We start from the raw sequence: 27,666 nt of genomic DNA on the forward strand, positions 1-27,666 counted from the left end.
TGTATACCTCCCATGGCCTTTCACCCATTTTGCCCATCCTTCCCTCCCCTCTGGCAACCTCACTTTGTTCTCTATACTCCTGGGTCTGTTTCTGCTTGTGTGTTTGTTCATTTGTTTTGTTTTTTTAGATTCCACATATAAGTTAAATCATATGGCATTTGTCTCCGACTTCATTCTCTGACTTCTCTTACTTCATTTTATTTTTTAATTTTTAAATTTTTTTTTTTACACAGAGAGGGTGCAAGTGCAAGGGGCAGAGAGAGGGGGAGAGAGAGAGAGAAGCAGGGCTCACCCGATACTGGGCTTGATTGAACTCACAAACAGTGAGATCAAGACCTGAGCCGAAGGCACATGCTTAACTGGATGCTTAACCGACTGAGCCACCCAGGTAACCCTGACTTAATTCACTTAGCATAATCTCCTCTAGGTGCATCTATGTTGTTGCAAAGGGCAAGGTCTCATTATCCATTCATTTATCAGTGGATACTTAGATGGCGTCCGTGTCTTGACTATTGTAAATAATGCTGCAGTAAACATAGGGGTGCATATATCTTTTTGAATTAGCATATTCTAAGTGTTTTGGTATTTTTAGAGCTTTATTGAGCTCTAAGAGATATAGCTCCCTTACCCATTTAAGTATACAATTCAGTATTTTTTAGTAAGTTCACAGTGTTGTGCAGCCACCATTATTACAATCTAATTTTAGAACATATTCATCACCCCCCCCCCAAAAAAAAAAAACCCCATACCCATTAGCAGTCACTTCCCATTCTCCCCCTCTTCTGGACATTTCACATAAATTGAATCATGCAAAATATGGTCTTCTGTGAATGGCTTTGTTGATTTCGAATATTGCTTTCAAGGTTTATCCATGGTATAGCAGCAGGTAGCAGTGCTTCCTTTCTGTTTATGGTTAAAAGTGTTAACATTGTATGGATATATCACATTTTGTTTATCCACTCATCAGCTGATGAACGTTGGGCTTTTTTTCTATTTTTTGGTTATAAATGATGCTGCTATAAACATGCATGTACAGATTTTTGTGTGAATGCATGTTTTTCTTCAGAGAAGTGTTTAGCCAGTCTACAACATAAATATCACGCATTGCAAAAAGGTATTCAACCCACACTAGAACCTTTCATTTGTAATTCATTTTGAGACTTTGATGGTTGATGGTAAGAGCAGAATGGGTGGACAGGGAGACTAACAATTATTGTCTACTCTGGATTAAACATTCTGCTAGGTTTGCTTACATTATCTCACTTAATCTTGTTAACAGTCCTGTGAGCTAGTGTGGCTTTCCTCATTTTACAGATGTAAAAAACAAGGACCCACAACCTTAAGTAACTTGTTCAAAGAGACAAAGCTGGTAAGTGATGAGCCAGGCTTAGAATCTAGATCTGACTTCTAGAGGATCACACAGATATAGAAGATCCAGACATTTTTAAATGTAAAAAAATAATAAAATTTAAAGATAATATCACTACTTCTTTTCATCAAATCAGTTCTTTCCAGTGATCTCTCCTTTTTGTTTTTTGTTTTAAAGTAAACTCTGTGCCCATTGTGGGGCTTGAACTCACAACCCTGAGATCAAGAGTCGCATGCTCTGCTGACCTACCCAGTGAGGGTGCCCCTCAATGATCTATCTTTCTTCCTTTCCTTTACCTGACAGCATTTCTTTTCAACTACTGAAAAGAAGGCTGTTCTCTACAACTATCAGCTATATATTCAATAGTTTTAAAATTTTTTGACCGAGGTGAAGGTCTTTGTTCAAACACAATCTTACACTAAAGCATGATTTAGGGTAATCGGTAAAAGCAGAGTTTCTCTGGTGGAAGCTTGGAGAATTTCCTGGAATAGCTCTGGTACAGCAAGCTTTTAGTTTGAAAACAGAGGAAAAGCATCATTCCTCATACAGCTTGCTTATTTCCAGGCTGTAGTTCTTCAACAATTGGCAAATTAGTAATTGGAATTGTGTTCACACAGACTTTTTTCTATTTTTAACTGATAGTTTATTTAGATAACATTTTGATGGGGAACTCTTAGCGTATCAAGTGGTTGCTGTTTTAACTTCAAGAATAAAAATAAACACAATACAATGCAGAAATGCCATTTTAATTGTGTTAAAACCTTTCATGGAAATAATATCAGAAGAATTAACACTGGCACAATGTATGGCTGAACCCAGTTCAAGACTCTTAGTGTATGTACTTAGATAATTTTACATTAGTTTAAGGGTTGTTTTGCAGTGTTCTGATTTCAAGTAAGTAAACCAGATTTACTTTGTAAGAATTCAGCTTAGATCAAAATCTCATGATGTAAGATGGTGTGAAAAAAGATTTATCAAGGGGATTAACGTTGAAAAGTTTGTGAGAGTATATTTCACCTATATAAGAGTTAACTTTTAAAAGTTTTAGTAACCCTGGTTTATAGTTCTGGTGAGGACATCAAGTAGCAGCAGTTACTTACTGCCACTGAGTGGAAATCAGCTCATTTATTAGGTATTTGTTGGATTATGGGTTTGACTGTATGTAACAGAGGTCCCGAATAACAGGTATTAAACAAGATAGAAATTGACTTCTCTGGCATGTAATAGTCTGCACTAGCATGGCAGGCAACTCTGTTTCATGAAGTCTTGGGCTTCAGGCTCTTTCTGTCTTGTTCCTTCACCATCCTTGGATTTGTCTGTCAGCGCACGGTCTGAGAGATGGCTGATTGCCAAAACCCCAGTTCGGCCATCAGGAAGAGAAAAGGGGAGGATGTATTCTAACACATTTTTTCTGTCTGTACCACATTGGCCAGAACTTACTTATTTGACCACACCTAGCTGTGAGAGGACTGGGAAATGCGGTCTTTATCCAGTAGTTGTTTTGCCCAGCTAAAAATTCTATTGTGAAAGACAAAAGAAGAGATGATGGGGGCACTTGTCTTTCCTTAAATCCCTTGGCACACAGATTGCTTATGCTTGGCTTTTTTTCCTTTTATACTTGGCTTTTTATACTGATGTTTCCTCATCTTTCATGTTCTGTGAAAACATCCTAATTACATTCTGAAAAAACCGTATTACAAAAACTCATTTCAAATGGGAAAGGGAATAAGGAAATATTATTTCAAATTCATAATGACAGTATTTGTAATGCAAAAATTTTAATAAAGTGTTTAAAAAGTCTGAGTATATAGCTATACTATAATTGAACAAATCCAGCATTTGATTATTTCTAGCACTTATTGTGGAATAATGGTTTTTCTTATGACTGCCCCCACTGTCATTATGAGAAGTGTTTATCCTGCTTAATATTCACCTTTGATATATTGACAGCATTCAGGGCTTACTCGTTTGTAATACTATATTCAGACGTGAGGTGGTGTCTTGCTGTTTGAGGGGCAAGTGTAGCCAAAGAATGCTATACTTGGTTTTTTGTTGTCATTGGGGGTATGTGGCAGTCGTGGTGTTTTTTTCCCTTTAATTCCTAATTTTGATTGTGATTCGTACATTGAGTGAAGTACAGGAAATATCTGTTCAAACTCTGAAGTATTATTCCTCTCATTGTTGTCTTTGCTATTTTAGGAAGGAATTTGTTATTGTTTTTTTCTTTTTCTTTTTTTTTTTTTTTGCTTCAAGTGAAACTACAGGAAAGAGGTGGATTTTTTGGTAATGATATTGGAGGTTTAAATATCTCTAGGGGAACAATAGACACACACATACACACACGCCATACTTTATCAGCCAAATCGAAAGTTACATCTCGATTTAACTTTGGTTAAACATTGGTAGATAGGTGTTTATGAAATTACAAGTCATTTATAAAAATCTCTAAGCAGTTCATCATATTTCATCCTTTCACTCTACTTTTTTCCCCTGCTAAGAACATCAGCTCTTGGACTACCGAAATGCCTCGACAGCTTTCTTTTGCATATTATGTGGCTGCAAGTTCATTTTTGTTCTTTTTGCTTGTTTTCCTACCCTTGCTCAGGGAGCCTCTCTATTCCTGAGGATTATTAACATTGAGCATTTATTCTTTTCCTGAGACTGCATTGAGGGGTGTGGGTTGTTTTTGTTTAATCTTTAAAAATAGTGACCACCACTTAGTTATTTTAAATTTTGCCCTGGGAAAAGAGGAACTGGTGGCAACATCTGGCTGTCTTTTATGAATGTTTGATCCAGGGTGGACCCTGTTGGATTTAGGAACTCCCTTTTCTCCACTACTGCGTCTGATGGTTTTCTGCTTTTCCTCTCCCTCTGCCTCCCTCTGCCTCTTCCCTTAGTAATCCATCCCTTTGATCTCTCTTCCAAGAGACCTGACCCCCCCCCCCCCCCACAACTTCCACCAGGTCCCCCAGAGCTGCTCCCCACACCAACTGACTGTCTCTGCTCCTCCCCTGGACCTTTATGAGGCCTAGGAAATTTTCAGTTTTTAGTGTTACTTCTAAAACATAAAATGATCTTCAGTCTTCTCTGTTCTTTATCACCTTTCCATGATTTTTGTCTTTAATAGTTTTTTCACTGTTTTGTTTTTAATAGGTTCAAAGTGAGAAGAGAAAAGCAGGTGTGGGAAGCAGGAAAGGAGAACTGGCCTGGCAGGGAACCTTTGTATACCCTCCAGACCTCCCTTGCCCAATTCCTTTCAGCTTTCTCCATTTGGAATCCTGTCATTTCTTCCTGAGGGTGATGTGATCAGCCAACCCAAGATGGATCCTGACTGTATTTCCCCTAGAAGCTTTATTTATTTATTTATTTTTATTAAAAAAATTTTTTTTTTTAACATTTATTTATTTTTGAGACAGAGAGACAGAGAGAGAGAGAGAGAGAGAGAGAGAGCATGAATAGGGGAGGGTCAGAGAAAGAGGGAGACACAGAATCCGAAACAGGCTCCAGGCTCTGAGCTGTCAGCCCAGAGCCCGACGCGGGGCTCGAACCCACGGACCGTGAGATCATGACCTGAGCGAAGTCGGACGCTTAACCGACTGAGCCACCCAGGCGCCCCTCCCCTAGAAGCTTTAAAAAGTTACAGAAGTTAGGTTGATAGTACTGCACATCATTTATTCACCAAGCATTTATTGCTGGTTGATTGGCTATTGATGAATAAATACTTGCTAGCCTGGATCCCATCATCCTTCCTTCCTTCCTTCCATCCTCCTTTCCTAGTAAACCCCAGCTCTAAATTATTCAAAGCAGCAGCAGCCTTCCCGCAGTGAAATTTTTCCCGCTAGGGAAAATCACAAAACTGGAAATGAGTGCTGCTAGAAGTTCTGTTCTTGTCTCCCTGGACCCTCAGCAGTGCCTGGCACACTCTCCATTTCTTTCATTAATTCCCTCTGCCATTAGAGTAGCAGGTGTCCTTGAGTGCTTATTACTCTGTGCCAGGAACCAAGAACTTTGCTTATGTTATCTTTTTAATCCTTATAACATTGAGTTAGGTTCTATTATCTTTGTTTTACAGTTGAGGTAATTGAAGCTTAGAGAGGTTAACTAGCTTTTTCAGACACGGCTGGCTAACAACTAACTGGCAGAGCCCAGACTGTAGTCTGTATCAGCTTCAGAGCATGTTGCCTCCCTTTCGTCTGGTGGCAACTCAGTGTCTTTACTCTCCTCCAGCTCTCCATCCCTCTCAGCAAAGTACCTTAGAGAGGCAGCTTTCAGTGGTGGTTTCGGAGCTTGCACACTGGAGCCAGACTGTCAGGTTTGAAGCTAGATCTCCCAGTGTGTGTCCTCGTGCAGGTCACTTAATCTGCCTGTGCCTCACTCTGTTACCTGAAAACTGGGACAAAACTGGGACTAATAATAATACTACCGCATGGGATTGTTTTGAAGATTAAATGAGTCAATACTCACGTTAATGCTTTAGATGAATGGTACCTGGCATGAGATAAATACTAAATGAATTCAGAGGGGGAAATGGATGAAAACTTTTACTATGGTTCCTCCCCAGAAAGAAATTTATGGATTATCAGACCAGAGTCCTGTTGCCTTCTGCCCTGTTCCCTGTACTCCCCCAACAGCTGTACTTACTTATTCACCCTTATTTCCTTTCTTAGAGGAAGAGATACTAAAGTCTGACCATACTTCCAGTCTTTAATGCATCTTTTTTAAAAAATTTATTTATTTGAGAGAGAGAGAAAGGGAGAGAGAGTGCATGCAGGGGAGGGGCAGAGAGAAAGGGAAAGAATCCCAAGCAGGCTCAGGGCTGTCGGTGCGGAGCCGCATGCAGGGCTCAAACTCACGAACCGTGAGGAGACCATGACCTGAGCTGAAATCAAGAGTCGGACATTTAACCAACTGAGCCTCCTAGGCACCCCCAGTCTTTCATACATCTTGACAAACACAGAAACTGATGATATTTGTTCAATACAACAGGATAAGAAGTCTGTTTGCCTACTTGAGGTGACTGCCCCAGGTTTCCAGCTCCTGTAAGCTCTGCCTGGCTGGCCCAGGGGCTGAGGATAAACATCTCCACGCCCGTAAAGCGCTCACAGATGGAGGACACATACCACATTCCCAGCATAGGTTCAGAAGCCCTGGAGCTAACCCATGAGGGAACCCAGGCCCCAGCTCTGGATCTTATTCCTTCTAATCTTTGCAGGAATTTTAGTCTTTATCAGATACCTTGTTCCTTTGCTCTATTTGATCACCTTCCTCCCCTGCTTAAAAGCCTTTGATGGCTTTCTCTCTCATTTGTAGTAAAATCCCAAATTCTTGGAATGGTATTGAGGGCCCTGCAGGATCTGGGCTCCCGCTGTCTCCAGAACCTCGTATCACCCCACTTGCTGCACTGCCCTGGCTTTCAGCTGTGCTCCTGCCCAGACCCACCCCATTCATCGTCTGGGTGGTGGGGGGGGGGGGGGGGGGGGGGAGGGGTGGATATGCTTAGCATACCAGTGCAGGTCCACAGCCCTCCTGCCCCCAGCTCCTGTTTCATTTTCAAAATATTTAGACATAACTGGTTTTTTTAGGTCTCAGCTTAAATGTCACTTCCCCAGCTGCCCAGGCTAGGTCGGGTCTGGGATTGGAACCTGCAGTGGCATTGAGCAGTGTGCCTGCCACAGTCTCTTAATCGGGGGTCTCTCAGCCCCCCTGGACAACTTCTTTGTAGCCCTTATCCCACTTGTCACTAATTATATGATTGGTTTTGGATGTCTCTCTGTGCTCGAAGAGACTATGAACTTCATTACCATGGCTAAATTTGGGGACCATGTCTGTTCTCTTCTGTCTCCTACCCCTGAAGTAGTGCTTTGCAGGTAGGAAGCCCTTAGTATTTGTTGGTCGAGTCAAAGACTCACTCTCCTTGACTTTGTAGCCTCTTGTAGACTTCCCCATATCTCATTCACTTTATAACAAAACATGCTGAAAGAAAAAAATCTATTACTCTCACTTCACCTCTTATCCATTCTTCAGTACTATCCAATATTCTGCCTTCTTTTACTGTTCTGTTAAAGCTGTTCTTGTCTGGACCACTGTTGATCTAGTCGTCAAATGCAGCAGGTATTTTTCTATCCTTATTTTACATCTGTGACAGTACATTATTTTCTCCTTCTCTCTTTCCGTCTCCCTCCTCTCTCTCTCCATTCCCTCCTGGTCTCCCTGCTGTGCCCCAGTATCATCTCGTTTTCCTCTGCTCATTCTTCAAATGTTAGTTTTCTCCCAGATTCCTTTTCTGGCTGCCTTCTCCTCTCACACTGCATTCCTTCTGATGATATCATTCACACTCAGGCCCTCACTTACCACCTCCTACGCTGATGCTGACAATCTATATATCTATCCTGGAGCTCATCTATCATATGGCTACTGGATATCTTTCTTCGGTTTTGACTTGCCACACATGCCAGGCAAGTGGCATTCATCACACATTAGCAGCCTTAGATTTCATGCTCACTGGATCCTCCTTCCTACACATGAGGAAAGCGAGGCCCGGAGAAGTATAGTGGCTTGCCCAGGACCCAAAGAGCTGGTTTGGAGAGAACGTATCTCCTGACGCCTGGAATCTGAGATCCTAAATCTGTGCCAAACGCATACAGATAATCTGTTTTCTGCCTCACTGGGAAAGCCCTTTCCGCTGACCCCACACGAGCTGCTTATTTTGTGATCTGCGTACCAGCAGCGGTTCTGTACTTTTGTTTTTCCCTGTGTATCTTTGGTTTCCAGTATGAATCGACTACCAACAAAATTCTTCATCTTTTTTTTTTAAATTTTCGCTTTATTTCTGCATTTGCAAGATGACATACTTAGGTTTTGAGCGGGTGTTATTTTTTTCTATACCATTGATAAGGAATGCTTGGCGCATGACCTATTTACTTCAGTTTCAGTGATTGGTGTCGATGTTATTGCTTATGCCGTTTTAAAAAATGATGCTGGTGGAGACCGGTAGTAAGGTAGAGCAACTGAATATACCTAGCTGTTCTCAAAAGAAACAGTTATCTGGTTTTTCTGAGGAAAAATAAAGATAAAAGGAAGGTAAAGAAATGATAAAGAAAATCACTCCCCCTCACTTTTTCTAGGATTTTTTTCCTAGGCATTTGCAGTTTTAGCCCTAAATCATCACAGCACCCATAGTTAGATGCTTATAATCCTGTTTTGTGCACAGTGGCACTATTTTATTTACACAAATTTACATATATTCGTTTAAACTAATCTCTACTAACTTCTGGTTTAGATATTTGTACTTCCTCTTTGATGTCAGCTTTCCTTCTTTTAGACTGTTAGCCCAAAGTAACTCATTTTGTTGGCTCTTATTGCTAAAGATCTCGTACCCTGATGTGTCTTTAGAGGGACGCTTAATTCACTCTCTCCTCTGTTGTTGTTGTTGTTGCTGCTGCTGTTGTTGTTAAAGAGAACCTACTAAACCAGAATTTTCTAGATAACCCTTTTAAGGATAAAGCTATTGTTGGGACTTAAGGGTGGGGCTAGGGCTGGAGTGGTGTCAGCTAAAACTAGTTGAATGTGTGCTTATGTGCCAGGGACTTTTGCGTTTATTCTCATTTAAGACTCATCATAAGCACTAAAGCTAGGAGTTATTCCAGTTTTACCTATTGTGAAACTGAGGCCGACTTGTTCAGTAACTTGTCATGGAGCCAGGAAATCGGAAGACTCAGGGTCCAAACCCAGACCCGCCTCATGCTAGAACCCACGCTTTTTCTACCTGCAGAACCATCTCAGGGATTCCTCCTGCTCTGTTTAGACATTCGGGGCATTTGTATAGCAAATTTCTTATTTGCAGACATAGTTTTTCTAATGGACAAATGAACATACCTTTTGCATTAGGTGGATTAATCGAGGCAGCTGCCTGCTGATGTAGTCAGGCTGAGAGTTCAGTTTCTCAGTGTGTTTCAAGGGCTTTACTCTGTTGCTTTTTATTTGTTTGAACTTGCTTGATGCCGTAGGTGAAATACCATCTGTAAGAAGTCATGTATATTTGACCTAGAAAACAGAACTGTGCAGCCAAAACAATTCTATGATTTGCGTTTTGGAAGAAAGCAATCTGGGCTTATTCTCAAGTTCTTGACATGGAAAATGTCTAGTTATTGTCCTAAATGAGGTGAGAGGACGTCTACTGAGAATGGAAATTTGAATGTCCTGAAGTTAATTTCCTTGAAAATCTTTTGTAAGATTAGCAAGTTTGAGTTAAAAGAAGATAAAACTATAGCTTTTGTAGGCTGCCAATGGAAGACTTTTAGAACCACTGATTTTTTTTTTCCAAAAAAATTAGATTAAAATAAAAATTCTCATCTTCTTTCAACAGATTGAAGTATTTTAACAGATTTCTTTCTGGCTAAACTGGGTATATTGTAGCTTTCACCCTTCTCTCAACATAAGATTAATTCTACATATGTGTAGAAAGAAACTACAAGGAGTTTTTAAAAAATAATTCAAGGTTTTTAATTCTTTAGAATCCTGTTGGCCAGTTTCAATTCAGATATAGCCAGAAAACTGGGGAAAGACAAAGGCCAAAAAACCCCATGGCTGGTTTAAGGGGTGAGGCCATTGTTCTGTGTGACCATGAACCTCTCCCACTCCTCCTGCCGCTGAAGTGGTTAGGACTCTGTGTACATAAAAACAGTGCTTTTGGGGGAAAAAATGTATATTTGTTGTGAGCCTTTATATATTACCTCTGGAAGCGGAGGGAGGGGGATATTTGGAGGATGGGTGACAGGTATATGTAATTCACTGAATAGAATTGTTTTAAGGCGAACATGATAAAAATTAATAAAAATTGTTCTTTGTCTTGTAGCCAGCGTCTCCTGGATAGCATCCAAACCCTCTGCCTTTTAAAATTTTGCTAAGATCTGCCTCCATCACATTCTCAGCTATATTTCTGGCTCTTTTCTATGTGTCTGCTTCCATTCCTTATGTATAAATGGCTATAGCCCCGTCCTAGTCCCCATCTCCAGCCATAGCCAATATGTACCACCTTCCTGGCCTAAGATTTACATGTAGAGGATAGAATAGGTTATTAGCTACAGCTGTAGATTAGAAGGTGATGACTCTCGAAGTTTTTCTTCTTAGTTTCTCATTTCTTTCCCTCCTAATTACTCCTAAACAACAAAAAAAGGCCACATTTTCTGTTAGCTGAATACTTAGTAATGATGTATAATGACTTTTTGCTGATTGTTTTTAAACTGCAGTTGGACAGGGTTTCCACAGTTGGCTGTCTCATTTAAAAGATAATTAAAAGACACAATTCATGCAGGGTTCTGCTTGGGGGGTGGGAGATGGGGGATGGGGGTGGATTTTTAATGCCTTCTGGAAAGTCATCTATATTTTGGAGTGAGTCAGAAAAATTGTTTATCTCATGTTATTCATTTTATGAACAATAGATTAGTTTTATACTTTTATTGCATCTGATTTGGGGGCCACCTACGAGTAAACAATGGACAAAGAACAATAAGAAAAGGCCAGAGACCCAGATGCTTGCCTAGCTCTGTATCTTTAAGCCAGACATTTACCTTTTCACCTCTGTTTCTTGTTCTGTAGTAATGATGTCTTTTCTGTTTATTGAAGGGGAGTTTTAGGCAACTCAGACGAATTGCTGTCAGAATATTATGAAAAGTTAGAATGCAGGTTGTATTATATAGTGGCATTTAGTTAAGAAGGAAGTAAATCGATGCCCCGTGAGATAAATGTCAGCCCATTTCAACCAGGTATCTGAAGAGTCCCTGTTGAGGCCCGGACGGTGGAATCCCCCGAGGCAGCAGGGCCCGGAGGAGCCACTGTAGGGCCAATGTCTGTTCCTCAGAGATTGCATTCACAGCTTTTCTGTCCTTCTGTTGCCCCAGGTATGGTACTGTCTTCCGCAGCTGTGGGTTTGAGAACAGTCCTGACAGTCCTCCTTCAGGACCCAGCCTAAGAGACTGTGAAGTCTTCCCAGTCTTTCCGAGGCTAAAGTTGGAGCTTCTCTCTGAAAAATGATGATAGGGTAGTATTTAAGAGGAGGGGCCCTGGAGGCAGGACTGCCTGGGTTCAGATCCTGATTACAGCGCCTACTGGGTCTGACTGTGACAAGTAGCTGAAACTTTTCGTGGCTCGGTAACCTCACCTATTATATGGGACTGATAAAAATATCATTTTATAAGGGATGTTGCGAGGCTCTCGGGACAGAGACTGTTACATAGTAGGCCCTCGATGAGTATTGTTGTTATTTACTTATTCTTAGAGTGTTATTATTATTCCTTATCACCACTCTTTTCTGTTCCCATAGAATCTTTTACGTGATCTTTAGCGTAGCGCTTGCCACTTTTATTGTAATTATTTGTTTATATTGGGAACTTTTTTTTAAAGTTCATATATTTTTGAGAGACAGAGAGCAACAGAAAGAGAGGGAGAGAGAGAATCCCAAGCAGGCTCCACGCTGTCAGTGCAGAGCCAGACATGGGGCTCAGTCTCACAAACTGTGTGATCATGGCCTGAGGTGAACGAACTCAAGAATCGGAGGCTCAACTGCCTGAGCCACCCGGGCGTCCCATTAGACCGGAACTTCTTAAAGACATAGATACTCTTTTTTTCCTCTTTGTTTGACACTCTGGATATCATCCATTCGGTGCTCAAAAAAGTTTTTGTGACCTCCCAAAGTCCCCCAAGCCACTGCCACCTCTGACTGAATCGGTATGAGTTTAAGGCAGGGCTGTGGTGGCACCTACCTTTTTATTTCCGTTGGAGCAGAAAGAGTTTATGGCTGAAACTGTAACCCTTGCTCTCCGTCCATCAAGATTCTACATACATACCATTTGGTGACCCTCCAGAAGTTCCCAAACCCCGTGTTTGTTTTGCTCAGGGTGCGTACAAGGTCATCTCTGAAAATTACCGAGCATTGTTCTGCTTCTCTCTGACAGGTTAAATCGTGCAGGAACCATCAAACAGGGCCATATCCATACAGAGCAGTCAGCCGCAGGGCAAACCACTAGGTGGCTGCATCATTAGGAGTTTATGTCATATTTCTGATATTAGAATGAAAGGCCACACCCCACCCAGAATGTCACCTGCTCTGTTAAAGCTTTCCTTTCCCTACCCGGGCAGAGATCATGATGCTTCCTCTGGGTTCCATACTGTGTCTGGTGTGCATCTCTCCCACAGCACTCAATTATGGACTCTTAGCATTGTTGCTTGCCTTCCTCTTCTCTCTTTGCAACATAGCTGCTGGCCCCGATCCCCACCTGGCCAGTAGTAGGCTTCAGTAGGCTTTTGGTAAAAGTTTGTTATATAGCCCAGACCCCATACCAGGTAGTCTGAATCACCATAAAAACTGCAAGACAGAGATTACTGTTAACCATTTTACACACATGGACACCGAGATTTATCAGAGGGGCAAGTAAAACCCATCTAGAGCCAAAAAGCCAGGACATGGTAAGGCCGTGCTCCAGATGTAGTTCTGTCTGACACAAACTCTGAAGTGCTAACCACAGCACCAAACCACCTCACCGGTGCAAATATACATTCAAATGGCTTGACCCGTTTGTAGGACTCCTCCTCCTCTCACTGCTGACCTTCAAGAGGCTTGGGTGGCTAGTGGCTCTCACACACCTCTTGCCAGCCCCCTCCTCACTCTGCTTAAAGATGATTCCTGGGCTGCCTGTGCCAAGCTGCTTTCGTTGATCCCAGCTAGGCGAGGAGAGAAATTGGGAATGTATTTCCCTTAGTTTCTGCCTCACATATGTATCTTTCCATTTGTCTGGTGTCAGCTATTCAGTATCGTAGCCGTGACTGTGCCAGAGCAACTGGGCAGTCCTGAGTCATGTGGGTCCCTGCATCTTCTTACAGGCTGCGTGCCTCCACGCCTGCCGGGGTTGGGGGGGGGGGGGGTCTGTGAATCCCTGCGAGTGGCTGCTCTTCTGTGTGAGTTTGTGGGTGGAGAAATAACATTACCCTGGTGGCAAGGGAAAGCTAATCCTCTCTTTATTTGTTTAGCTCTCAAAAAACTTGAACGACAGGTTTAACTTAGATCTGTGCCGTTTTAATGCAAATTTTATACAGGTATAGTTACGGCACTCCTTTTTGTTTTATATGCCAGATGGCAGAAAATCTGTCCTGAGTAAGAATGCCTATGGTGTGACTGAGTGTCTTCGAGCTCCCGAGGTTCCTGCTCTCCCCTGAGGTTCTGTTACCACCAAGACAACATTCTTCCTCTCTTCTCCTGTCCCCTCCTCACATTAAGTCAGCAGAACCGCCCAGCACGCTCTAGACGTGATTCTTCAGTGCAGTGATTTCCAGACCTGCTTGATTTTTTAAAGACTCATTGGAAGGCACTGGTTAGAATTGCAAGTATCTGTGTCTTAATCGAGACTTAGTGAGTCGGAATCTTCATGGGAGGCGCCCAGGAATTTGTATTTTTACAAGTCCTTCAGGTGATTCTCAAAAACTGGGTGTTTGGAAAATGTTGCTTTGGCGCAGCAAACACTGGTTAACTCCTGGTGGTGAGAATGGCAGGCTGAAGGTGGGCAATGACAGAAATGTAGACTAACAGACTCAGTTATGTGTGCTAACTGAATTCCTTCAGTCAGGTCTTGCCCTCCCCTGGCTAAGGGATCCATCAGTATCTGGTGGAGTTCCTTCAGTTTTTCGTGCCCAGTGATTTTATGTACTTTTTTTTTTTTTTTAGTGCCCAGTGATTTTATGTATTCCTCTCTTCAGGCAGGCCGAGTGCTGCTTTTCTGGTCACCTTTGAAGTCTAGCTGCCAAGTTTCAAAAAACTTGGTTCACTAGATTTCTCTCCCTGGGCCTTTCAGCTCCTGCTATTGTAAAGACTGCTGTTTCTCCCATTTCCAGTTTTCCACCCAAGTACACACGTCTCTTTGATTTGTTATTCTCTCACTGCCTCCACCTTACTAATTCATTCAGTCATTCATTCAGCAAGTGTCTGTTGTGCCAGGCTGTGGGCGGGCTACAGAGATGAACACGACACAATCCCTGCCCTCAAGTGCACAGTCTAGTAGGAACACAGATGTGTAAACAATTAAAATGCCAGCGATGTGCTAAGTGCTATCAGTGCAGAGTTGAAGGGGCACCAGGAAGAAGTGACTTAGAAGTTGCAGCAGGTGTCACAGTGGAGGTGGCTTTTGAGCAGGTTCTTGTGGTCCTAGAAAAGGGGGAGGGCATTTTAAAGGCTCATCACCACAGTCCTCACATTCTCATCGCAGTTCATCTTCTGGGTCTCCTTAATGTTTTTGCTCATTTCTGGATCTAATGGAGCTGGTTGTCATGACTGAATTAGACTCCCATTGATTGACTTTTTTCAAAACTCAAGATGGTTAGTTGTTGATGAATGTCCAAGATCCCAAGTCTACCAGTCCTTCCCACAATCAGTTACTGACAGTGAATGATTGAGACTCTAAACCCTGAAGAAAGCTTATAAAGGCCTTTTACTTTATCAGATGTGTTCTGAGCCAGCAGAAGTGGTCTTTGTGCCCTTCAGGGAGTGGGATGTGTATGTACAGTGGAGGTAGGGAAGCTTGTGAGGGGGAAATGGGGCAGGAGAATGCTCCATTGTTTCTTTTGCAATAAAAGACTTGATTTCCTCTTTTTCCTTGGTAGGCTCCCACATCTCTGTTAGTTGTGTGTATTGTTGGGGATTACCTAAACCCTTCGCTTTGCTAATTGACAAGGTTTGGTTTTTATTTCCAAAAAATGCACTATGGGTTTCCCTTATTTCCCTAGAAGACCAGAGATGAAGGGCCATTGTGATTAAACTTGTATAGTCTAATAAGTATTTGTGATTGTACTTTTGAATATTTATTGTTTCTTGAAATAGTGGATGTTCATTATAGAAAAGTAAGAAAATACAGATAAGCAAAAAGGACAAGAAGCTAAAACCAGTCATAACTTTGCAAGCCGTGGCTAACCACTGTTAATATTTTGGTGCGTAAAACTCCAGACTTCCTTTATGTATACATTTGTATGTGTAAAAATATTATTATTCAAAAAATTGAATATACGGTGTTAACTGTTTACTATCTTGCTTTTTCCCTGTTTTATATATATATACATATATATGTGTATATATATATATATATATATATGTATATACACACACACACACACACACACACACTGTGACCATCTTATTGTGTTTACAAATACGTATTTATAGAACCATTCGTTCTTAATGAAAAAAATATTTTTGAGATTATGCAAATCATTCGGTCTTTTTTTTTTTTTTAAATCAAACTTTGTTAAAGTATGTAAAACCAGTGAAACCCCTCATATTCCCGTTCCCCAAAGGGTAAACATTTATTTAATGTATGTATAGCCTTCCAGACTATTTTCTATATATATGCAAACATACCTATTGCTATTTTTTACAAAATTAGATCCTATTATACTCACTGTTCTGCAACTTGCGTTTTTACCCTTTCTGTATCTTAGATATCTTCCTGTGCCAGTGCATTTGGAATACCGGCCTAGTATTATGTAGACCAGGGTTTCTTATCCTTAACACTATTGACATTTTGGACTGGCTAATTCTTCATTGTGGGACTGCCGGTGCGTTGCAGGACACTTGGCAGCATCTCTGGCCTCTATCCCTTAAATGCCAGTAGCATCCCTTCCCTCTGGTTGTGACAAAAATATCTCTAGACATTGTCAGTTCTCCCCTGGGGAACAAAATCATTCCCAGTTGAAAGCCACTGGTATAGATGGTCTATGATGTAAGCATCCAGATTCATTCCAGTGTTTTCATTATAAAGAATGAGTCAGGGGGCGCCTGGGTGGCGCAGTCGGTTAAGCGTCCGACTTCAGCCAGGTCACGATCTCGCGGTCCGTGAGTTCGAGCCCCGCGTCAGGCTCTGGGCTGATGGCTCGGAGCCTGGAGCCTGTTTCCGATTCTGTGTCTCCCTCTCTCTCTGACCCTCCCCCGTTCATGCTCTGTCTCTCTCTGTCCCAAAAATAAATAAAAAACGTTGAAAAAAAAAAATTTAAAAAAAAAAAAAAAAAAAAAAAGAATGAGTCAGGCAATATTCTTATTTGATTTTTGTCACCTGTGTGCATATTGTCATCGTATAAATTCTAAAAAGGCAGGTGGTGAATCAAAATTTTGATAGAAATTGCCACATTACTCCGAAAAGATGGTAATAGTTTATTTTTCAGCTATATCCTGATTGTTCCAAAACTGTCTCCTCTTTCCTGAGTTCTAGATCCACATATCCAGTTGCTGGTTGGACATGTCCTTTTGTGTGTTTCATGGGCCTCTCCTAAGCTCAACTCCGGTTTTCTTTAGCCCGCCAAACTTGCATTTCTTGCTGTATTTCTCTGTCATGGAATAGCACTACCATCTGCCAGAAACCTTCTCACCCATATCCATCCAGTCCAGTCTTTCTCCCTAATATCTCTCTTAATTTATTCACTTCTTTTCATCCCTTATACCACTGTCTTTAAGCTACTCCTAACTTGCCCAGATCACTGTAGGTAGTAGCATAAGGGTAACAGGTAGTCTCTCTGGCTTCTGCCCTTGATCTCACTCTCCTCAGGAAGAGTGAACTAACTTGCTGCACCGTGTAGCCTGTGTCACTCCCCTGCTTACGCCCCTCAGTGAGCCCTGCTACCTCCCCGCCATCGACTCCATCAGTCCTGTGCTGAGGTGAAAGGCAAATGACATTCACCACTCGTGGTTTCAAATCTGTGTCCATCAATGTTGTAAATGTTAATGTGCAACTTACTTTTTATGCTAAATTTTCACTTTAAACTTTTTTTTTAATTAAAAAATTCTTTTTAAAATTTTTTATTTTTTTTTTAAGAGAGAGTGCACAGGTTCATGGGTGGGGGAGAGGGAGAGAGAGAATCCCAAGCAGGTTCCACACAGAGCCCAGAGCAGGTCTCACGACCAACCGTGAGATCATGACCTGACCCAAAATCAAAAGTCAGACGCTTAACCGACTGAGCCACCCAGGCGCCCCTGAAAGTTCTTTTTTAGAAAACAATGCTCTACCGTGTCACCTCACTACATATATTTATTCCCCCAGCTTTGAATTACTCATTCTCCCTTGATTAACTTTTGTTCTCCTGTGTTTCCTGTTCCTTTTAACCCTGCTCTCTACCCATTCATCTGCTATTCTTTCTTTAATACCTAGCATATTTCTTGGCACTTGAACCACACATTTTTTCCTCTATTAATCAGTTTATCCTTACTGCATTTGTTGCATGTGTAATTTTTGTGTGCTTCAAGTATACTTTTTAATTCAACCTTGTGAAAAGGACATAACATGTACATAAATAATACGAACCAGTGAATCAAGGGGAGGGGATATGAGAATTCCAGCCCTGGTTCAAGCATGGCTACTAAGATGCAGAGAGGCCTTTTCAGGGATCCCACCCCAGTGTCTGAACCTTGACTCCTCCCCTGAACTAGACTCTTGATTTTGCGTGGTTCCATAGAGTACCTCCCATGCCAGTGGCATTCATGTGGTCAGACTGAAACTTGGGAGAGATCATTTGCCTGCCAGCCTTGCAGCATTCCATTTTGGTCTATCTTAAATACCAAGGAAACGAGGGGTGCCTAGGAACTCGGGAATCTCTGACATGGTATGCAGCATATTGCTATGCTGGCTTGGTGTGGAGACAAGCCCTACAATTTTCCACAAGGAGTCGGCTCCAAGACTGTGGGAAATCACACATAGCAAAATCCTTGGCAAAGAACTATCCATTTTTTTTCCCTACTCTCTATGTGGTAATTCTATAACACTCTGTAATTAATTTTATTTTTACAGTGAACAACCGCAGAGTAAGAATAATGCATAACCTATTTCTGTTTCTTGCTATTTTAGGGGACATCACACAGAAGGGATACGAAAAGAAAAGGTCAAAACTCCTGTCTCCCTACATCCCACAGACACAAGGTAGGCAATGAGAAGTGGTTTAAATCTCTTCAGTATTTTTACACCAAAGAATGCTATCTTACAGGAGATCTGTCTTTTGTTGGTTCCTGTTTTTTCCCTCCCTTCCTTACCAGGGGAGAGAAAAAAAAAAAAAACGGAAGGAAAGAAAGGAGGAAATGAATCTTAATTGAGCATCTGCTGTGTGCGAGGCACTTTTAAAATACCTAAGTCATCAAATCACTTACACAGAGCTTGGGTGATAGTGTGTATGTGCACAGCTGACATGATTCAATGGTAGAAAATTCCAGGTCATGGAAAAGCTGCATCTTATTTATGCCGGAGCACAAACTGGTGGAGAGGAGCAAGGGCAGCAAAGATAAGAAGGATGAACAGACAGATTGAATACTGCAGGGCAACTCAAGGATTAGTACCTGAGGATTTGGGGGTAAGAACCCTAATAAACTTGTCTATTAATTCACTTATTCCTTCTGCAAAGACACTGGTGGGTTCTTTCTATGTCAAACAGTCCTGAGTCATTGTGTGCTTAATTCCAAAGGGCTTGCTGTAACCTTTGCCTGTAGGCAAGGCTGTCTGTCTCTAAGTCATCATATTTTTTTTCAAGTTACTCAGATTTGAGGATTTCCTTTGATAGCCTGTTTCTACTTTAATCACTTTTACTATGAGGAATTTTTTCTTTATTTCTAATTCCTCCCCTGTAGTCAAAGTCCTATTTCCTCAAGCCTGTTCTTTGTGGAGCTAATTGCTTTTATTTCTGGGTTGTAAATACCTTGTGGACTTTGTATTCCCCATAGTTCTAATAGTAAGCCTTGCACAGGGTATATGGTCTGTAAGTACTGAATGATTAATAGAACAAGAAAATGAATAATGGTGATGTTCCGATATATTTCACTCTTGTTTTATTTCCTGTATTATTCTTGGAAATTTCCCCCTGCAAAAACTAGTAGGTCAGTGCAGTGACAGCAATATCTTAATGAACAGACAGATGTCAAAAGGAATTGAGAGAGAAGAGGTAGAAGTGGGTCCATTGACAACTAATGAGAAGCCAGCTTTTGCTGAGCAGGGCATGACAGAGGCTGCTTAAATGTGGATCTGGCCCATGCCCCTGTAGGGACAGAGATTTACGTTAGTCACTTTGTGAAAAAGCAGTCGGATCCTGAGAAGGTAAGTCAATAAGAAATAGGATCAATATAAAAAAGGACTATGATCTGTCTGTTATCTGTAGTCAGGCTACATAGAAACCAGATTATGTTCAAAAACCAGTTTATCGGTTTATTATGAGAAACCACTGAGACATACTCAAGCCTGTGTGGTCAGCACATTCTTGCACCTTGGGTAGGCCTACATGGGGAACCAGATCACAAATAGAAGGTGGTTCAGTGAGTACGAATCAGACATTTAATTGCGGTAGGCCAAGAGAATGGAACATAGCCGTTTCACAGTAGGAAGGGTCTTGCAGATGATCTCGTGCGGAAAATAGAAGCCATTTGATGATACCTCCTTCGGCTTCCTGCTCTCAGACTTCAGACTTGCCACATCTGTGCCCATCATGTTTACCTCCTTCCTTCTGGTTAGAAAGGTAATCTGTTCCTCTTATCTAAGGCCAGGACTTCCGCCTGTGCCTTGGATCCCCTCCCTCTTCCTTTCTCAGAGACCTTATATTATCATCCCCTGACACCAAGGACAAGGCAGTGGGAGTGGGCTGCCCCTGGTATGGTCAATAAGATGTGCAGTATCTGTAAAAACTTAGAAAGCAGTAGTAAAGCCAACAAAAAGTTGGTCTACTTTTTATTATCACCCTGTCCAGCAGTTCTAAAATCTGTAAGTATAAGATGCTCCTGCTGCCCCGCCCCCTTGGTGTGCCCTAGTCATGGCCTCCAGTTCCCGGCTCGCTTGTAAACTCGCTCTCTCCCTCTCAACCAGATTCTTCCCTCAGCAGTCCATCATGCTTGCTACTGTTCTGCTAAAAAAAAAAAAAATCCTCCCTTGTCAGCCTCTTCCATTTACTCCCTCTGCTTCCCCTTTGTGATCAAACTGCTCCGAGCTGTCTGTACTTACTGTCTCAATTTTCTCAACTCTTCAGTTCTCAGCCTGTTCCAGTCCCTGCTAGAACTAGTTTAAGTGACATCACAGAGGAAGTTACCACTCTACCTCTCGAAACACTCCTTTTGAAACTTCTCTTCATTTTCTTACTCTCCTCTTGCTAGTGCTCCTAGTCATCCTTGACGGCTCATCCTCCTCTGTTAAATGTTGGGATTTTCAAGGGAAGGGCCCAAGCCTTCTTGATGTCTCACTCGATGTCAGTGGCTCATAGACTGCAGCCTGCATCACAGTCACTGGAGGGCTTGTCAATACACAGATTGGAGGACCCCACTCTCAGGGTTTCTGATTCAGTAAGTCTAGGATGGGGCCCGCAAATTTGCGTTTCTGTTGAATTCCCAGGTGGTGTTGAGGTTGCTGGTCCAGATACCACACTTTGAGAACCAGCGCTCTGTCTCCCTCGAGTATTTCAGCCATACCTGTGGCTTTAATTACCATTTAAATACAAGTAACTCCAAAATATGTATCTTAAACTCATATCTCTCCTAAGCTTCTGACCCATAGATCCAACTACATACCTAACGTCTCCATTTATATAGCTTAAAGGAACCTCCATTTCAACATATTCGTCAAATCGATGACGTACACACACCATCCCTACCACCACAACCAACCCTTTCATACGTGTACACACACACACACACACACACACACACACACACACAGCAAAAAATAAAAACAAGAATCCAACCACAGTGACATCCAACCTGCTCTTACGCTTCTCTTCTTGTTTTCTTCTTCTGAGTAAATCAGACTCACATCTGAAAACCCAACAAGTTAGAGACTTAGAAATCCTCCTCAGCATCTCTTTAATTCCTCATCTCTTGTCTGTCACCAAGTTCTATCAGTTTTCTGTTTCTTCATTTTTGGCAAGTTTAATTTTTTTCTAGGAAATCATCTATTTTGTTTATATTTTCAAATTTACTAAGTTGTCCACAATGTTCTCTCTATTTTTAAAGCCTCTGTTTGTTTACATTATTTACTTGGATCTCTTTTTTCTTTTGACGGGTCTTCCCAGGGGTGCCCGGGTGGCTCAGTCAGTTAAGCGTCTGACTTGGGCTCAGGTCACAATCTCGCAGTTCTTGAGTTCGAGCCCCGTGTCAGGCTCTGTGCTGACAGCTCAGAGCCTAGAGCCCGCTTCAGATTTTGTGTCTCCCTCTCTCTCTGCCCTTCTCCTGTTCATGCTCTGTCTCTGTCTCTCTCTCTCTCAAAAATAAATAAACGTTAAAAAATATTTAAAAAAAAGTTTGTCTTGCAAAGAATAAGCTTTTGGTTTTGTTGAAACTTTTTAAGTACGTCTTTATTTTCTGGTTTATTATTTTTGGCTTCCTCTTTTTTTTTTTTTTTCCGGTGCTAAAAGGTGGTTTTATTAAAGCATGGGGACAGAACCCGTGGGCAGAAAGAGCTGTCTATTATTTTAGGCTTCCATATGTATTTCCTTCCTTGTACTTTTCGTTTACTCTTTTGTACTCTTTCTGCATTTCCTGAGTTGGATGCGTTAGATTTTTCTGCCTTGTTTCCTAAGTTAAGTGTTTCGTAATTTCACTGTGGTCAGAAAACATGCTTATACAAAATCAAATCTTCGTTATTTGTTACGACCTGGCTAGTATTTAGTAAATCTCTGTAACTCTTCTATTTGTGTTTTATTTGTTAAATGGATGGTTCTAGCCCATTAATTCAAAGAATTAATTGCATTTTTCAGATCTTTTCTATTCTTAATAACTTTCTGACAGTTTGATCTATCATTTCTAATAGAACTATATTGAAACATCTGTACCATGACTGTGTGTTTGTCAATTTTCCTTGTAGTTCTGTCAAGTTTTGCTTTATATGTTTTAAAGCAACAGTACTAAGAACAAGACAAGGATGTCCACTCTCACCACTTTTATTCAACATATTACTGGATGTCCCAGCCACAGCAATTAGGCAACATAAAGAAATAAAAGGAATCCAGATTGGTAAGGAAGAAATAAAACTCTCACTACCTACAGATGGCAGGATACTCTCTATAGAAACCCTGAAGACTCCACCAAAAAATTACTAGGACTGATACATGAGTTCAGTAAACTCACAAGATACAAGATCAATGTGTAGAAATCTGTTGCATTTCTATACGCTAATAATGAAGCGACAGAAAGTGAAATTAAGAAAACAGTCCTATTTACAATTGTACCAAAACCAATAAAATATCTAGGAGTAAACTTAACCAAAGAGATAAAAGACCTGTACTCTGAAAACTGTAAAGCACTGAGGAAATAAATTCAGGATGACACAAAGAAATGAAAAGAGCATGGAATCATGCTCATGGGTTGGAAGAATTAATATATTTTTTTATTTTTATATATTTTTTAATTTGTTTAACTTTATTTATTTTGAGAGAGGGAAAGAGAATTCAAGTGGGGGAGGGGCAGAGAGAGGGGGGAGAGAGGGAATCCTGAGCAGGCTCCGTGCCATCAGTGCAGAGCCCAGCGCAGGGCTCAAAACCACAAAACCATGAGATCAGGACCTGAGCTGAAATCAAGAGTCAGACGCTCAACTCACTGAGCCACCCAGGTGCCCCAGAATTAATATTTTTAAAATATTTTTTAAATGGCTTAAAAAGCAATCCCTATCAAAAATGCCAACAGCAGTTTTCACACAACTAGAACGAACAATCCTAAAATTTGTATGGAACCATAAAAAACTTCACTAGCCAAAGCAATCTTGAGAAAGAAAAAACTGTGGAGGTATCACAATTCAGATTTCATGTTATATTATGAAGCAGTAGTAATTAAAACAGTACGGTACTGGCATAAAAATAGATACGTAGATCAGTGGAATAGAACAAAAAAAACAGAAATAAACCCACAATTATATGGGAAATTAATCTTCAATGAATGAGAACTGAATATACAATGGGAAAAGATAGTCTCTTCAACAAATGGTGTTGAGAAAACTGGACAGCAACATGCAAAAGAACGAAATTGGACTGCCTTATACAAAAATAAACTCAATATGGATTAAAGGCCTAAATTTGAGACCTGAAACCATAAAAATCATTGAAGAGAGCACAGGCAGTAATCTCTCTGACGTCAGCTATAGCAACATTTTTCTAGATATGTCTCCTGCAGCAAGGGAAATAAAAGCAAAAATAAACTATTAAGACTACATCAAAATAAAAAGTTTCTTCATGGTGAAGGAAATAATCAACAAAACTAAAAGGTAACATACTGAATGGGAGAAGATACTTGAAAATGACATATCCGATAAAGGGTTAGTCTTCAAAATGTATACAGAACTGATACAAGTCAATACCCAAAAACCAAATAATCCAATTAAAAATGGGGAGAAGAGGGGTGCTTGGGTGGCCCAGTTGGTTAAGTGTCTGACTTTGGCTCGGGTCATGATCTTGCGGTTCATGAGTTCGAGCCCTGCATCAGGCTCAGAGCCTGGAGCTGCTTCAGATTCTATGTCTCCCTCCCTCTGTCTGCCCCTCCCCGACTCAGACTCTGTCTCTCTCTCTCAAAAATAAATAATAAAACATTTTTAAAAATTTTTAAAGAAATGGGCAGAAGACACGAACAGACATTTTTCTGAAGAAGACATCCACACTTGATCTTAGCCAAAAGGCGGAGAAGCGATCCAAAGAAGACATCCAGATGGCCAACAGACACATGAAAAATGCTCAATATCACTGATGATTAGGGAAGTGCAAATCAAAACTACAATGAGATATCACCTCACACTTATTAGAATGGCTAAAATCAAAACCACAGGAAACAACAAGTGTTGACAAGGATGTAGACATAAAGGAACCCTCTTGCACTGTTGGTGGGAATGCAGATTGGTGCAGCCATTGTGGAAAACAGGATGGAAAATAAAAAATAGAACTACCCTATGATCTAGCAACGACACTTCTGGGTATTTACCCCAAAAATACAAAAACACTAATTCAAAGGGATATATGCACCCCTATGTTTATAGCAGCATTTTTTACAATAGCCAAATTATGGAAGCAGTCCAAGTGTCCATTGGTAGATGTACAGATAAAGAAAATGTGATACACACATGCATGCGCGCACACACACACACAGGAATATTATTCAGTCATAAAAAAGAATGAAATCTTGCCATTTGCAACAACATGGATGGAGCTAGAGAGTATAATGCTAAGTGAAATAAGTCAGTCAGAGAAAGACAAATACCGTATGATTTCACTCATATGTAGAATTTAAGAGACAAATGAGCAAAGAAAAAAAGACACACGAAACCAAGAAACAGACTCTTACCTATAGAGAACAAACTGATGGTTTCCAAAGGGGAGGTAGGTGGAGGAATTGGGGAAATAAGGGATGGGAATTAAACAGTACACTCATCGTGATGAAAAAAATAAAATGATTAAAATATAAATAAGTTTATAAAGTAACAAAAGAGCTATGTTACTAGGTACACATGAAGTAAGAATTACTATGTCTTCTTTGTGAATTGTTCCTTTTATTATGAGTAACTGTCATTGTCCCTGTAATGTTTTTTATCCTAAGGTTTTTTAAACAGTCTAAGCTGTCTAGAGTTATTAGACATCTTAAGTCTCCTCCCAGACAACACAAGTACTTTAAAAATGCTTCACTACCAACTACGGTTACTCTTGATCTTATATTTTAGTACCACCTTGTTTACAGACCCCCTCAATTATCAGTTACTGTCTTATGTAGCTAACAGTACTTTATTCTTTGCCTGCTGTTTCTTCATACATCTCACTCCTTCCTCTCATTTTAATCTCCTTCTTCCTACAGTCCGTCCAGTAGTAGTGACATACTTTAGGGAGGGTTTCTTAGTGGGGAATTCTCTGCATTTGTGCTTATCACTTGGCCCACCTGTGATCTTGAATCTATTCATATCTGTCCCAAAATGGGATTGTATGTAGGACTGGATAATCTATATCATATAGGTTCTGTAGCAAAAGAAGAGATTACCCCTTGGAGTATTTACCGCAGATATCTTTGTAGATTTTGCAGAAAGCTTTACTTTGATTTCTTTTAACAGCATTGAAATGCATGTGTTAAACTTACTAAATTATATTAATGTCTCATATAGAATTAAATGAAATAAAATTTATTTTAATATTTTCTCTAAGAATTTCCTAAATCTTCCTTTTGGAAGGATAACATCTTCTGAACTCTTTCTGTTACCTTGTGAGATCTCATTAATTTAATGGCAAGAAGCTTCATTGTGAAGGTAGCTACTTGAGTGTAGTGTATAAAAGTGGTATTCTTCACTAATCTCTTTTGTTTATATAAAAATTTAGCGAATGATTTTTCTGTGTGGAATTTATTTGGAGTTGAAATTATCTTGGATTCCCTTATTTATGTATATTTTAGATTCTTTATTCAAATGTTAAATAAATCTTTGAAATAAGATTAAAAAAATTTGACAACATAGCAGGAGAATGGAAAAATGTGCAAGAGAACACAAGGTTGAGGAAAATACTTACAAATTAAATAGAGGAGGGGCGGGGCCGCCTGGGTGGCTCAGTTGGTTGAGCGTCGGACTTCGGCTCAGATCATGATCTCACAGTCTGAGTTCAAGCCCTGTGTCGGGCTCTGTGCTGACAGCTCAGAGCCTGGAGCCTGCTTTGGATTCTGTGTCTCCCTCTCTCTCTGCCCCTCCCATGCTCATGCTCTGTCTGTCTCTCTCGAAAATAAATGTTTTAAAAAACGTTAAAAAATATAAATAAACAAACAAACAAACAAATAAATAAATAGTGGAGGGGCACATGGGTGGCTCAGTCAGTTGAGTGTCTGACTTCAGCTCAGGTCATTGTCTTGCGGTCCATGAGTTTGAGCCCCACATTGGGCTTGCTGCCATCAGCCTGTTAGTGCAGAGCCTGCTTGGAATCCTCTGTCTCCCTCTCTCTGCCTCTCCCCCACTTGCACTCTCTCAAAAATAAATAATTGTTTTAAAAAGAAAAGAAAAGAAATTTAATAGCGGAAATTTGAGTAAGGACAATATGGGTTAATAATAAGCATGGTATAGTTCAGTGTTATCATAGGGGTCAGGTTCTAAAGTCACTATATGACAAAAATCTGATGTGTCACATTACTTAAATCTCCCAACATTGGAACCGATTGTGGTTTCTGTAGTTAAACAAAAACCAGATTTTTATCTGATAAATGAAGAGCCATGGTATCTGAAAAATAGGTATCTTGATAAAGGTTCAGATCGTACTCAGAGACTCAAGAATCTCTCACATTGAAAGTCATGGGAGAAATGAAGCTTTGGCAGGTTCACCTCTACTCATTCTGAGCCATAGCCTCTCTGCAATGAATGGCCCATAGATAGCACATCTTTTAGTATGGAAACTACTGGGCCTGGATATAGAGCTTCTCCCACACCTCAGTTAGCAGATGTCCAGGGAGAGAGGGCCAGAAATTAACTCTTTTGGCATGGTCCAAAGAATTGACATTTGAAACCACAGGTGCTCTATGGCCACTCTTGGCCACTCTTAGAATTGTAGGAAAATGGAAGATTTTATGTAGGGAGAAGCAATTTCCCTGGACTGATCCTGGGTCTCTTCTTTAAGTCAAAATACTTTGGATATAAGTAACTGATACTTCAGCCAGCTTTCATAAAAAAGAGTTTAATGATACAGAGACAGAACCTTAGGACAGCACGTATTTACTAAGCACATCTAGGGTTCCAAGTACTATGGAGACACCAGGAGACAGCATCGGACAGGGCTGATGAGTCTGCTTGGGACCTCCCCTGTCCTGGCTTACTCCCTCCCTCTACTCGGTTTGTTCAACTAGGATTTCCACAGAGAAGCCTCCTGGACCAGCCCTATCAAAAACAGTTCCCACTTCCTTTATCTGAGCTGCATTTTTAAAAAGTTCTCTCTGACTCGGGGCGCCTGGGTGGCGCAGTTGGTTAAGCGTCCGACTTCAGCCAGGTCACGATCTCGCGGTCCGTGAGTTTGAGCCCCGCGTCAGGCTCTGGGCTGATGGCTCGGAGCCTGGAGCCTGTTTCCGATTCTGTGTCTCCCTCTCTCTCTGCCCCTCCCCCGTTCATGCTCTGTCTCTCTCTGTCCCAAAAATAAATTAAAAAACGTTGAAAAAAAAAAAATTAAAAAAAAAAAAAGTTCTCTCTGTCCCATTGACTATGGTTTATTCATGTGTCTTACTCTCCTGCTAGACTCTTAAAGTCTTTAAAATCAGGAAAATTCTTTTTTCATTATTACTTTTATTCTTCATGTCCTCAGTTTCTAGTATTAGGGCCTGACAT

General features: G+C 40.8%; 1 protein-coding gene across 4 annotated transcripts in view; it reads left to right on the top strand.

The window, feature by feature from the left end:
* DIP2B (DIP2 acetate--CoA ligase B (putative)) overlaps positions 1–27,666 on the top strand; it is a 224,407-nt gene that overhangs the window by 89,619 nt on the left and 107,122 nt on the right. For all 4 annotated transcript variants that reach the window (XM_060657640.3, XM_060657642.3, XM_060657641.3 and 1 more), the window contains exon 2: positions 18,241–18,312. In XM_060657640.3, coding sequence (XP_060513623.2) covers positions 18,241–18,312 — 72 coding nt within the window. The remainder of the gene's footprint in view (positions 1–18,240; positions 18,313–27,666) is intronic.

The sequence above is a fragment of the Panthera onca genome, chromosome B4, assembly GCF_046562875.1.
Source record: "Panthera onca isolate mPanOnc1 chromosome B4, mPanOnc1 haplotype 2, whole genome shotgun sequence".
Taxonomy (NCBI): Eukaryota; Metazoa; Chordata; class Mammalia; order Carnivora; family Felidae; genus Panthera; species Panthera onca.